We start from the raw sequence: 14,049 nt of genomic DNA on the forward strand, positions 1-14,049 counted from the left end.
TTATTTCATTGGTTATTGAGTATCTAAAGATAAATTTAAGGAAGTCTTAATGTCTATATCGTTACAGTGTCGTTGCGCAGATATTTTATATGATAAAAAAAACTGCGCAACGACACATAATGATATCTCGACATTATCGTTAAGAGTTACAGAAAAAAGCCATTGATTATGAATACGCGGATATAAGCTATTTCGGACATAAGAACTGTATTCCATTTAACACTCACAATATAAAGTCTAAAATTGTGATATAAGAGATCTTTAAATCGTCTTTTAGACGCAGAAAGCGTCTTATATTCGATTTGAGATATTTTTGTTTTTTAGAAACGTTCGTGGAATCATTTCATCCTTGATGTTTATCAAATGTTAAACAAGAGCAAATGACGCTCATTAGTACTGTGAGCACTAATTACAATGCAGCCATGATCACATAAAGTTTTTCGTCTTGAATTAATATAAAATAAAGGAGAATTACTTACTCCTTAATAGAGAATTTTTGCAATACCGTTTATCCCAGATACAGTGAATGCTAAAATCACGTTATCTTTTTCTTCACACCTAATTAAGAAAAAGATAACGTGACTTTAACATTCATCGTATCTGGGATAAACGGTATTGTAAAAACTCCCTAATATCTTTTAGAATGCTAAAATATCTCTCTATAGTGGCCACTTTATACCTTCCTCATGTTATACGGTCAACATTTAATACAAAAATTAATCTATTATAATCTAGTGACAATCCGAATACGTTCGAATGTAGACGTCGATTAATGAGCGCTACTGTTAAAATTACTTAGAGACTAAAATCTTGTGTCTTAAATGTACATAAATAACCCTCTTATCGATTAACTATGTTTTGTTACGGTGTCTCAAGTTAATGAATTGTTCATTTCTTTTCTATCTTTTGACTTATAAATATCGAAAATTTAAATTAAACTTTCAAAGATTCAATTTTTACATCGTACAAGCCAGTAATTGACTTATACAAAAATCTAAATATCTTAATCTTAATGTTCTGTGCCTTTTGGATTAAGGACAGAAAGTGATTCTTTTCATGTGTCTCACAATGTATTGTATGTGATGTGGCTTCAATAGACAAATCGTGTGCTGAAATTCGCCATGATAAAAACAGATTTTGACTGAGCAATCTCAACCATTTCTTGCGATTTCCAAACACGTCTAAAGTATATAGAGGTTAGAAGCCTTCCTGATACTGTTTTGAATCTAATTTCGCTTGAGTGAGCTCGAGTTGTCTTTTTGCTTCACATTGTGGAAAATTTTGTAGGTCGTAATATTGTGGTGCTATCATGAGTAACCAATCAGCTGTAAAAAAAATGTATATATAAAATCTCAATAAAGAAAAATTTACAGAAGCTATTAATTATAATAAATTGATAAAAAAAAATAATACACTACAAAAAATATCTGCTAATTATAATAAAATACGAGAAAAACTTACGTTTAATATCAGTAACTGTTCTGATATAATTTTTAGTAGTAAGCACAAATTCATTATAAATAACCCATTCTGGTTTGTGATCGAGACAACTGCTCGGATGAAGTTGTACTACCTGATTATCTTTGATAGTCAGGTAATGTCCCGTTCTTTCTAAATGCGCTACCTGTTTAAATAATAAAATCAAAATTTAATTTAAAAAAAGCATAATTGCACAGATATAGAGACACTTATTGCAATGTAAATCGATATTTATGTTACCTGCATGAAGAAACCGTTAACAAGAGCTTTCCTAATGTTAATGTAATAATCTTTTGAATTAAAGTCCGTCGAAGTACGTTTTAATACAAATCTATCCATTATTCTGCTTAACTGTTGTCTTACGTTATCTCCGCTCTTTAATGATCGATAATTTACATAATTATCGTAACACCATTGAACATCGTCCATATCTGTAAACAATTCGTCATTGATAAAGTTATCGAAATATATTTCATGACAAAAATAATAAGTAAGCACTTACGTTGTTTAAAAGAATGATATACATTCAATAGTGTTAGATGATCACCATCGATGTGTGCAAATTTCATTTTTGCATCATCTGCGGCTTTTTTCGATTCATTCGGCCTCACAAAGCACTGTGGGACTAATACCATGTCAATCATCAATATACCATGTTAACTTACCACAATTCTGATTCTATTATTTTACTTTTAGAACTCTTAAATTTTATTTTATATTATATAATATAATTTATTATTATATAATACATAAATAATAATATATATACAATATAAAAATAGAAAATAAAAGCCATTATTAAATTGTTTTGGTAAAGTATTGATAAATCATTAAATGATATTATTGCATGTAGCAAACCTCAATACGTTACCTGAAAGCATAGCAGTAATGCTGAGTATCTCATTACTGCAATTATGATTGCAAGAAGCTATAAGCATCTTTGCTAATTGGGGATCCAATGGAAATTCCGCCATTACTGCGCCAAGATCTGTTAAGTTTCCATCATCATCCAGAGCTGCTAGATAATTCAAAAGTTCTAAAGCTCTCATCAGAGTTTCGGGCGCAGGTGGATCCATAAAATCAAAATGTACCTATTGCATAATATATATGATAAAATCATTATTTATATAATACAATGTGATAGTACTCAAAAGCAAAAATAAACAATTATTATTTTAATAATATTAAATTATGATAAATGTGTACCAAATCATCGATGCCAAGTTTCTTCAATTGCAATACAACGCTTCCAAGATTAGAACGCAAAATCTCAGGATAGGTATTATCTTGCATCTCATTTTTGTACGCCTTTTCCGTATATAATCTGAAACATTTTCCAGGCCTTGTTCTACCAGCACGACCGGCTCTCTGTTGTGCCGAAGCCTTACTAATAGGCGACACCAAAAGAGATTCAACACGAATCCTAGGATTGTATACCTATTAATAAAAAGTATTAAAAATTAGTAACAGGTTCATGATAATAAAAGTTCTAAGATTATTGATTCGTATTAATTAAAGTATTTACTTTTTGCTTGGCAAAACCAGGATCTATAACAAAGACAACTCCATCGATAGTCAATGATGTCTCTGCAATATTGGTCGAAACGACGACTTTGCGACCAATAGCACCGTTAGTTTTGGTAGGCGGAGCAGGTTCAAATATTCTCTGTTGAAGATTCGGCGGCAGTGTTGAGTACAATGGTATGCATTTTAATTCACCAACTTCAGGTCCCAAGTTGTCCATTTCTCTTTTTATTCTTTTGCAAGCTTCTTCAATTTCTTCTTGACCGGTTAAAAATAGCAAAAGATCACCAGGAATTTCTTCACACATCTGTATCTGAATAACAGTTCTTATTGCTGCTTCCAAGTAGTCCCTCTCCGGCTCAGGTGTATAAAATATCTCGACTGGATGCGTTCTACCAGGCACATTCATAAGTGGAGCATTGTCAAAATATTGCTGAAACTTTCCAGCGTCCAAAGTAGCACTCATAATCACAAGTTTCAAATCTGGTCTCTGCTTGATCACTTCTTTCAAAACACCCATCAGCAAGTCAGTAGCTAAAGTTCTTTCATGAGCTTCATCCAGCAGTATCACTTGATAGGCGTCCAACATGGGATCAGACATACCTTCCCGAAGCAACATACCATCGGTCATGTACTTCAACACAGTCCTCGGCGAACTACAATCTTCAAAACGGATGCTGTATCCTACTTCTTGACCTGTTGAAAAAGTTATGTCAATTTTTTTAATTTATTATTCCTGTCACAGCACTATTTCTGACAACATTAAGATATTGTTTACACAGTATTTCTTTTACAAAATTCTTTTTAGAATTTTTCTATATAATATGTAAAAGCATACCTAAGGCAACATCCATCTCTTCTGAAACTCTTTGAGCAACACTCATTGCAGCTACTCTTCTGGGCTTTATAATTAATAAAAAAGATTATAAATAAATTATTTCAATTACTAAGTAATTATTTTTAAATAGTTTAAAGGGAGAAAAAATTAAATAAAAATTTTTTTGTATGATGAAATACGTAAAAAATTCAAATATATTTAATTAATGTTAAAATTAGAAAGATATAGAAAATGTTAATATTTTAGAAATTAAAATTAGATACCTTATTATTTTAAAAATAGTATAAATAATGAAAGAGTAAATGTTAAAATATTAAATTTAAATAATTTTTGGCGATATTTTAAATAGTAAGAGAAATTTGTTAAATAAAAATTATAATCCACGAAAGAAGAATCTTAATAAATTTTTATATATTGTTTTAAAATTATTTTATAAAATGGAATAATTAATAAATTGGAAATAATTTAAATTCGAATCAAAATGTAGAGTTATCATATAAGTTTGAATAAATTACACTCAAATAGAGATTATAAATATTATTTTAATATAATAAATAAATAGGATTTAATAGTAAATTTATAAAATTATATAGATTGAAATAAAGAAATAAGATATATACAAATTGCCTATCATTTTCATAAATTAATAGTTAAAAGAAGTAACAAAATAAATGTATAGGAATATATATTATATTTAAATAAAATATATATATATATATATATAAGAAAGAAAGAAAAGCATAGTAGAAGATAGAGTTTTATAATATTAAAGAATTATATTGTTATCGTATATTTAATTTTTTAGATAAAAATTTAAGTAATTTAAGTTAAATAAAGATATATAGGAGATTATTAAGGTTTTATATTAGTAATATTCAATATTCAAAATATAATAATATTCAATAGTTTTATATTAGATTTAGTAAATTATAAAAAACGATAAGGAAAATGTAATGTGTAGGTGAAAAGATTGAAAATTTAAAAAAGTAAATTTAATTAATTGTACCTTTTGTATTAGGATTTGTTTAAATATAAAATTTAAAAAATCAAATTTTTCAAATTTAAAAGTTTAACAAAGGATGATTATGGTAATTAATGTAGAATTATCAATATATAAAAATTTATTAGTAAATATATTTTAGTCAATTTTAAAGATATAGTTTTTTAAATGTAAATTTAATTTATCTTCAAATTTAAGTTAAATACATTTTATACTTAAATTTAAAGATAAATTAAATTTTTTAAATAGTATATTGTGATTTAAAGTAATTATAGAATAATCTATAATTTGAGTTAAAATATAAGATGATGAAGTTAGAATGATAAGAAAATGATAATTTAGTAATATGAATAGAATTATAGTTTCATAAAAAAAATTAATTTATAATAAATAAAGATAATGAAAATAGGGGACGTAGAAAAATAATTTTGTAGGAAAAAAATTAAATTTTTTAGAAAAATGTAATTTAATATTAGTAAGAATAAAAACAATGATAAAATAAGTAAAAAAGATTTTTAAAAGAAATAGAAAAAATTTTTTTAATTAATTTTAGGAATTAGGCAAATTTAAAAAAATGCAACTGTTTAATAAAAACATGATTTTTTAAATATAAACAAAAGATGGATTATTCAATGATAAATTATAATTATAATAAATAGCTACCATATAGTAATTGTACAAAGATAGCATAATAAATTGTTTTTTAATTGAAAACTTGTATGAAAGTAGAAATGAGATTTTAACTGCCTTAAATTAAATGATTGAATTTAGTAGTTAAATAAAAATTTTTTAATGTTATTATGGGACGAGAAGATTCTAAATTTATATAATTTTATTTATTAAGTAAATTTTTTTGGTGAAGAAATTAATTTATATTTAGTTGGGAGGATTATTAAAAGTAAACTATAATTGGAGATATATTTAATATATTATTTATGTCCAATTATCTTTTTTTTAATAATGGATAATTAATTATTGAGAAAGTTTATTACTAATAATTATTATTTAAATAATTCTCTAATTATTATTTAAATTATAAAGCTCTTACCTGTGTACAGGCAACTCCTTTGGATCCAATACTTCTTGAATACTCCACGCACCATTGTGGTATCTGTGTAGTTTTGCCAGAGCCTGTCTCTCCAACAAGAACAATGCATTGATGCTGGGACAACAGTCTCATAAAATCAGTACGATACTCAAACACAGGTAAAGTTATCCTTTTCTTGTAAAGTTCATAGTATCTCGGCGTGTATGGCAGCATAGTATATGGATTGAACTGTACTTGGCTTTTTGCTGCCGTTGTCCCTGGGGTTGTTACATTGTTGGAAACATTACTGTCTCTGTAAAATGATCATGATGTATCATTTTTAATTTTAATGATCTGATTACTTAGCGAGCAATTAAATAACAAAACACTGAAATACATTAGAAGTAAATTATAACAAATAAATAAATAAAATAAAAATAAGTGTCTTCAAAATAAAAAAACTGCAAGTAAAAATGATAATAATTGCTAATGTAGACATCGACACACCTGCAAGTTCAAGAAAATTACGATAATGCGTGCAAAAAACCGTCTGTGATACATGCTATATTTGCTAATAAAAAGCGATTATTAAAACTAGTTTTATTTTTTACTGCAAATGCAAAATAGGTCAGACAAGAACCGTTACAGAAAATAGCTACGAGTTTTCTCTGTCGCCGGAAGTGAGAGCTGCCGAAGTAATAGAGACCCGTCACATTCAAGGTTGATCGTCTGTAGACGCCGACAAAGAATCACGCGCACGTGCCAGATCGCGGACATTATCACGCAAACGACATTGTGTGATAAGCACTTCAGCACGCGTTTGATATAATGCCGCGACATTGCACATGGCAAAAAGGGACTACTATATACTATCCGTTGTCGCGCAACGTCTGCAAAATGGGAACATGTTGGTACACTTACGCGGCTTTCCTTTTGACGTACGGATCCATGACCTCAATCCTGCGCTTCGACATAGCGTTCCCGTCGCTCCAAGCGCGGTCAAACAAAATCCAAAACTGTTTACGAAATTTTAGACGAGGCGTCAATCAAGATGGCAAGCAAGCGCCAGCAGCGACTTGGGCTTGGGACTAGAGCTTTTGCCTTTGTGATGGCGACAATCGACAGCAGATGGAGCTGACGGTAATTATCGAGTGAGCTAGAGATAAAGTAGGAGAGAAGGAAAAAAATAGTTTTTTTACAATATATATAAAAAAAGGGATTGAAAAATAGAATTTTTCCACAACCAATATATAAAACTTATTATAAATTATAAAACGCGCGCGTAACTAGACAATTGTCTTATAAATTAATCTAACATTTTTAATAATTGTTATTAAAATATTTATGTACATGCACGCACGCACGCACATATATATAAACATTATATATATATGTAACTGAAATAAATAAGAATTCATAGCGCTTTAATAAATTTTACACACAATATAGATGAGTGACATACATAAATATATATAAAACTTTTGGAAAAATAAGCAATGCTAATAAATTAGAAAGATGGCAATTTCAAGTTTATTTCAAGTATAATAGAGATATAAAAAATAGTATATATACACACATTTACTATTAAATAAGTACATTTCTTACAATATACATAGCTTCATTGTCACATCCAAAAAGCAGCGTCGATCTGTTGACATCAATACTGTTTATCGGTTTGTGCATAGCAGCACATAGCGAAGTCACGTTGACTTTTCCATTTGTACTAATTGTATTCAACCAATGCGTGTCTGCAGAATCTAAAACAGAATATTAAGATCAACATAATTTTCATTATGTTGGAAATACCAGGTAGAAATATTTTAAGGCATTCCTCAAATTTGAAATAAAAACTTCATATAATTATACATCTGAAACAGCTTAGTTTCATCTTTCAAATATACAGAGTATCAAAATTTAAGAAAAAATTTTGTTTTTTCCAAAGATTTAAAAAACCATTCATATTTTTTTAATGAAATTTCCTTATAAAACAATATTCCTAAACTATTAAATGAATATTAAAAAAAGGGCAAATAATATTCATGTAGCTTTCTGTAATGCGTGCTTATAAAATTTAGATTTAAAATTTCACCAAAACAACTCCTATAATCATTCAAGATTAAATTTTCATCTTGAATTTATGTACAGAATTTCCTTTTAAAATCTTTTAGAATACACAGTATCCATTCTGTTAATTAATATCTAATCATTTTCAAGTTACTTACCGAGTTTCAATTTTGAACTTTGTGTGTTATTCCAATGCCACAATTCTCCACTGACAGAACAAGTGAAAAGATTGTCAGGTCTGTCTTGGTGGAATAGTATCTCACTAACGGCTTTGGTGTGCGCATTGAGTTGTGACATTGGATAAGTGTTCTGCCTTAAATCCCACACAGTTAAACTGCCGTCGTCTCCACCAGCAACCACAATATGTCTTTGCGTAGGATGATGAGTAATACTTGTAACTGCTGTCTGTAAAATCATTTGTTACTTTATAAAACTTATAAGATTGTATAAGACTTGATTAAAAAGATTAAAGGTTTATATACTCATATTATATTGAAAATATAGTAAAAAGTATTTTTAAAAAAACCTACTTTAACTTGATCAGAGAGCATAAAAGTAGTTGCAGGCACATCCCGATCATTTCTCAAATCCCAAACTTTCATGTGCCCTCTTGAATTTCCTGTAAGCACTTCATTGTGTTTTAAAAAATCAACGCAATATATAGAACAGCTATCAGCATTTTCTGAAAATAATTTAATTAAAGGATAATAAATATTTAAATACAATAATCAGATTATGCATTACACTTATAAAATAAGTAGCACTTACCAATAGTTCTAACTGGTTTCTTCTCTGCAGCTGTGAGAAGATTAAGCTTTCCGTCTTCTCCCACTGAAGCTATATCTTGTTCAAAATTGGACAACGCAGTGCAAGAGGCATAATCCGTTGTTCTATAAAAATATATTATTGATAATATAATAAACTTAATAGTTTTATTTAAAAATTTAGTATAATTATTTTAATAGTTTACTTACTTAAAATTATGTATGAACTCCCATGCCATATGTTCCTTAAATTCAGTACAGGTATCCTCATCAATTTGTAATAACCTTATTGAGCCTAAAGATGAAGCAGCAACAAAGAAATCTTTGCTGATAAACTAAAAAAATCCAAATTCTATTAATTTTTTATATATAAAATAAAAATTATTAATTTTATCAAAAAGGAATGGGCTATTATACCTTCAATTCAGTTACATCACCAAGGAATGAATATGATGACAGAACTGCAGGATATGGTTCCTCATCATAATTCGTTTTGAATGTCCAATACGTTATCTTATTTACCTGTATAAGAGAAATTTGACAAGATTAAATTTTGGATTATTTGGATTTATACCATTATATTATAAATTGTCAGTTTCTATTATTGAGAAATATATATATGTATAATAAATTATTACAAATTGTTAATTTCTATTATTAAGAAATATATATAAATATAATACATATATCTGTACATGATATATATATATATAATGTATATAAATATACAAGATTTTTTTATGTACGCAAAAGTAATTATATATATAAACGTACATTTATCTAGAATACACAAATTTATAGGTTAGATATATCAGAAATCTTACAGGGTTATCCCAACTGCCAGTTAAAAAATTCTTTGCTTCAGCAAAATTTCCAGACTGCCACCTTATTTTAGAAACTTTCTCAGATACGAACGTTCCCTGTACATTTTCACCCATTTTTCAGAAAATTGGTGCGAATTCAGCCGGAAGAAAAAAAGCAGTCGGAGTCGTCGGATCGTCCAATCGGAGTGGTCCAGCTGATCGTCTCTCACACTCACGATTCTCGCAATCCTGCTCCGAAAAGTGCACCGTTATAAGATATGCTAATACAGCTGTCTAATTGGTTCATAACACTTCAAAACTGAATTTAAGACGGTCTTGAATATAAGAACTGACTATAAATACCGGCCTTAGAAAGAAAAGAATATATCTGTTTGACATATGATTTTTCTGCGATTTTTATATCTCAATATACGCGCGCATATAAGTATACATTAAAAATGTTGATCATTGTAATAAATAAAAAAGCAATAATTTAAATTGATTATAAATTAAATATAATAATTTGCTTCTGTATAATTAAATTTGTCTCCAGATAAAATATTTTCAGTATATAGAGATTACACCATCTGATAATTTATAAACATTTTGTGTTGTACGGGAATGAATTCAAATTTTTATTGCTGTTAGGTTTGCCAATAATATGGTGTATGTTGGTCTTCCTATTACGGGCCAGCTTTGGGAAATGAAGAACATTTGAATTTTTCACAATTTAAGTTATTGTGCGATACATGTAAAAAATTTACTTCTATAATATTCCTATCATACTTTTGAACTTGACCTGAAGTGTAGAACTTGCGCAGGCGCGAGAAGACAGAGAAAATACGCGTACTCTTCCTGTTCTGTCTCACTCCCGTTATGTGTAGGCATCACATTCTCCTATAGGAAAATGCGCCAATGCTCCTTTTCTACTATGTCTATGATTTCATACACAATAAAAGTTTATGTTGTGCACTTTTTTGTATCTTTTTATCTTTTTTCTCTTCGATAAGTATGTCTTATATTTTTTTAAGTGCAAAACAATTTCTGTTTACAACTATAAAGAATTTTCTTTATAATATTTAAAAAACCAAAAACAAAAATTTTTCATGTACAATATTCATACTCTTAAATTTTTTAAATGTTTTATTAAATCATTTTATTTATTTTTATAAAAATTACTTGAATATGTTTAAATATTATATCATCACAAATATTGCTTAAAAAATAATCGCATGATTTAGCAATTTTTAACTTTTATAATAAATCTTTTTAATTTTTATTTTTTAATTTTTTTTTCGATCTTAAATGTTTAATATCATATAATTATTTCATTTTGAATCCAAAAAAAATAAATATATATAATATGCAGTTATATTTAACATAGATTTGTTTTATTATTCCATGATAAAATAAATTGAAGATTTCAAGGACTCTTTTATATAATAATAATTAATACGTTAAACAGGGCGAATAAGAGTCAAATTACAATTTAAAATCTAAATCTGATAATTTATTCTAATATTATATATTGCGAAGAATATCACGTAATTTTTGGTGTTTCGTCCCGGCTTCCACTACTGGACTCATCATAGTAAGGCATTGTAGTGGAAGCCTACCTTATATACACCTTGGTAAGTTATTAAATCGAGATTCTATATAAAGAGATATACGCGTGTCTCAGCACTTACGAGAATTTGCGAATATCGATAAACCTCTGATGGCGAGTCGACGTAGTGATATTCTTCGCAATATTTATCCAAAGTAGGAAATAACGTTCTATTAATATATGTAGTCCCTCTAAATTGCGCGCCGAACAATTGTCGGTCTTGCAACGCAACTCTATAATAATCTGATTTTTAAATGTCCCTATTCTAATAATCTGAAATATCCCCCCTTCTAAATATTTGCGCGCCGAAAGGTTTCGGTCTTGAAACGCAACTATAAATTTTGGAGGGGGGGTGGGGAGGGTAATACATATATTACTTTGAATAAATATATTGCGAAGAATATTACTACGTCGACTCGCCATCAGAGGTCTATAGATATTCGCAAAAATTCTCGCAAGTGCTTGGATACACGTATATCTGTATATATTATAGATTCTCGATCTAACAGGCGTCTAAGGTATAAGGCTTCCACTACAATACCTTACTGATGAGTCCAGTAGTGGAAGCTGGGACGGAACGCCATAATTACGTGATATTCTTCGCAATATATTCATTATAATTTAAAGATTTTAACAATATTATTGGCTCATTGCCCTCTTTCTCTATATTATTTGTTTTTAAAAACATTGAGCCTTATCTCAATGTACATTTGCAACTATAAATGCTAAATTTAGAAACTGTTAATTTTACTTATTGAAAAGACTTACAATATATTATCCGCATTGTTACAGCCTGAGGTTTGAAAACAAATAAATTGAAGATTTCAAGGACTCTTTTGATAAAATACATATATGATAAGCTACCAATAATTATTATTTTCATTTATAATAATATTTTGCAAAAGCGTATTCTTTTTCTAAAATTTAAAAGAATTGACTTTCTCAAGTCGATTACTCGTCTTTATGTTAAAAAATTTTCATATATGAATTATATGTACAAATATAAACATGTATAAACATATATATATGATATAAACACACATAAACATGTATATGGATATATTTCGTATATAATTATATATGATTATGAATATTGATACGTGTTTATGTATGTTTATACATATTTATATATATTTAAGCATGAAAAATTTATTACACTATTATTTTCTTCTATTCTGACAATATAATCAATATTCATATTCATTTCAATCTAATGATAATTGTACTTTTATTAAGATAACTTTAATTATTTGATCAAGCTCCGTCTATGACTTAAAATAATAATCTTTTTTCCACAAATGTACATTATATCTTATTTTTTGTAGTCAAAATAATTATTTAATTAGGCATTTAGAAACAAAAACAAGAAAAATTAGAAATAAAACTAAAACTAGTAAAGATTCAGCTATAATACAAACATAATGAAATTGAAAAAATCTGCTTGATCATCTTTTCAACAATATTATAAATTAATTTAATCAGCGAAATTATGTAAATTAAAATGTTTGTACAATTAATGATTTAATTTCAATATTTATTTAAATTAAAATTTGAATACTACTGATAAAAAAAGAAAATATTGTTTGAAGTACATCGATAATTCTATATACATTATATATGGCAAACAATAAGAACAACTATATTTATTATAAGTGTCTCACAAATATCTATGTAATTTTTCTTCGACGAATTCTCATCGCGTAAGAAGACGATAAAATCTATTTTTAAGGGCTGGTGGGAGCCACCGCTGTTTATAATTTCGGCTGCAACGTGATGAATTCACAAGGTACCGTTTACGTGCAACCGAGATGTCGAGTATCGTACGTTACACTAGATTACTGTTTTGTCTCGTTTCACTATATTTTGCTTGCGGTGGTATGAGTGAATCTTTGCGGAAAACACGTAAGTACGAAATAATTATTTATTACGCGCTAATAATTTCTGGTATAATTACCCCATAAAATAATAATAGTTTGAAAAGTCGAATTATATATAGATGATAAATACATAATCTCTCTCTCTCTTCTCTCTCTCTCTCTCTCTCTCTCTCTCATTATAACAAAATTAACCCTTTTATTAAGCATTGTTTATTATTTTTCCTTTTTTTTATATTTATTATATAAATAAAATACTGAAATTTATACATAATACGTATGTTAGTAATTATTAAATAATTATTCTGAGATGTTAAAATAAATTAATAGAAATAATATAAATAATAATAAATGTCTATTATATTTGATATACATCTAATATTTTATAAAATCAATCTCTGATTTTAAAATATAAAAATTTATAGAATGAAGTTCTATTATAAAATCACGTGTGTTATAAACATAATCTATTTTTTATAAAGTCACATTTACTTTCTTTGGTGCCATCGTTCATTAAAAAGTACAAATTTATCTGCGACACAATGCATTTTTAGCGACAATTGAGGCCAATGTCAGCAGCAACGATGTTACGGAAACGCAGCATACCATTTGTAAGATTGCAACGGAAGATGTGGTCGCGAATGCACGTGCCACTGTTACAACAGTACTCACTGGTGTATGTAAGGCTAGTAGGTGAAAATAAAAATTAATGAATTAATAATATTAAGATTACAATTAGTGTATATATGTAGTATATATAAATATATAAACAATTTACAATTTTCCGATTTTAATATATTACGTCAACTTAATAACACAATAAAAAGAAAAGTAAAAAATTCCTTCGTGTTGTGCAAAGCAATCTATAAGAAAATCTGGTCAATAGTCAAGCTAAATAAAGGATATAAAACTTTAATTATGACTTCTATTAATTTTAATTAAGACATCTATTAAATATTAATAGCACACAGGTTCTCTTCTAAAGATACATTTAGAAAATTCATCTTATTACCAAACTTTTTGTTACTCTATATACGATTTATTCAATAAACATATATATATATATATAT

General features: G+C 27.7%; 2 protein-coding genes across 3 annotated transcripts in view; one reads left to right on the plus strand and one right to left on the minus strand.

Annotated features, from left to right (window-relative positions):
- Window positions 1–1,061: 1,061 nt before the first annotated feature.
- Dhx15 (DEAH-box helicase 15) lies at window positions 1,062–9,692 on the minus strand. 2 transcript variants are annotated; one of them, XM_018544042.1, is made up of 16 exons: window positions 9,521–9,692; window positions 9,114–9,218; window positions 8,907–9,031; window positions 8,701–8,822; window positions 8,463–8,614; window positions 8,091–8,337; window positions 7,481–7,625; window positions 5,890–6,181; window positions 3,842–3,905; window positions 3,005–3,699; window positions 2,686–2,916; window positions 2,351–2,570; window positions 1,982–2,104; window positions 1,720–1,910; window positions 1,462–1,624; window positions 1,062–1,325 (listed from the first exon to the last, which is right to left on the minus strand). In XM_018544042.1, the coding sequence occupies exons 1-16, from the start codon at window positions 9,632–9,634 to the stop codon at window positions 1,198–1,200; spliced, it is 3,117 nt and encodes a 1,038-aa protein (XP_018399544.1). In that variant the 5' UTR covers window positions 9,635–9,692; the 3' UTR covers window positions 1,062–1,197. The 2 variants fall into 2 exon arrangements, with proteins under 2 accessions (XP_018399544.1, XP_018399543.1); XM_018544041.1 differs by lacking the exons at window positions 7,481–7,625; window positions 8,091–8,337; window positions 8,463–8,614; ... (2 more) ...; window positions 9,114–9,218; window positions 9,521–9,692 and adding an exon at window positions 6,790–6,923.
- A 3,255-nt stretch (window positions 9,693–12,947) lies between these two features.
- LOC108777226 (TNF receptor-associated factor 6) overlaps window positions 12,948–14,049 on the plus strand; it is a 5,292-nt gene continuing 4,190 nt past the window's right edge. The window contains exons 1-2 of the mRNA XM_018544059.1: window positions 12,948–13,007; window positions 13,534–13,668. Of these exons, the coding sequence (XP_018399561.1) occupies window positions 12,983–13,007; window positions 13,534–13,668 (160 nt within the window). The 5' untranslated portion in view covers window positions 12,948–12,982. The remainder of the gene's footprint in view (window positions 13,008–13,533; window positions 13,669–14,049) is intronic.

Source organism: Cyphomyrmex costatus, unplaced genomic scaffold (genome assembly GCF_001594065.2).
Source record: "Cyphomyrmex costatus isolate MS0001 unplaced genomic scaffold, Ccosl1.0 scaffold415, whole genome shotgun sequence".
NCBI classification, from domain to species: domain Eukaryota; kingdom Metazoa; phylum Arthropoda; class Insecta; order Hymenoptera; family Formicidae; genus Cyphomyrmex; species Cyphomyrmex costatus.

Bases quoted from the DNA above. Each gene is read 5' to 3' on its own strand.
- Dhx15 (XM_018544042.1), bottom strand. From the start codon at position 9,634: ATGGGTGAAAATGTACAGGGAACGTTCGTATCTGAGAAAGTTTCTAAA. The intron at 8,615-8,700 runs GTAAGTGCTACT...AATTATTTTCAG, and splicing joins GAAACCAGTTAGAACTATTG to AAAATGCTGATAGCTGTTCT. The intron at 6,182-7,480 runs GTATATTGTAAG...ATCATTTTACAG, and splicing joins GGATGTGACAATGAAGCTAT to AGACAGTAATGTTTCCAACA.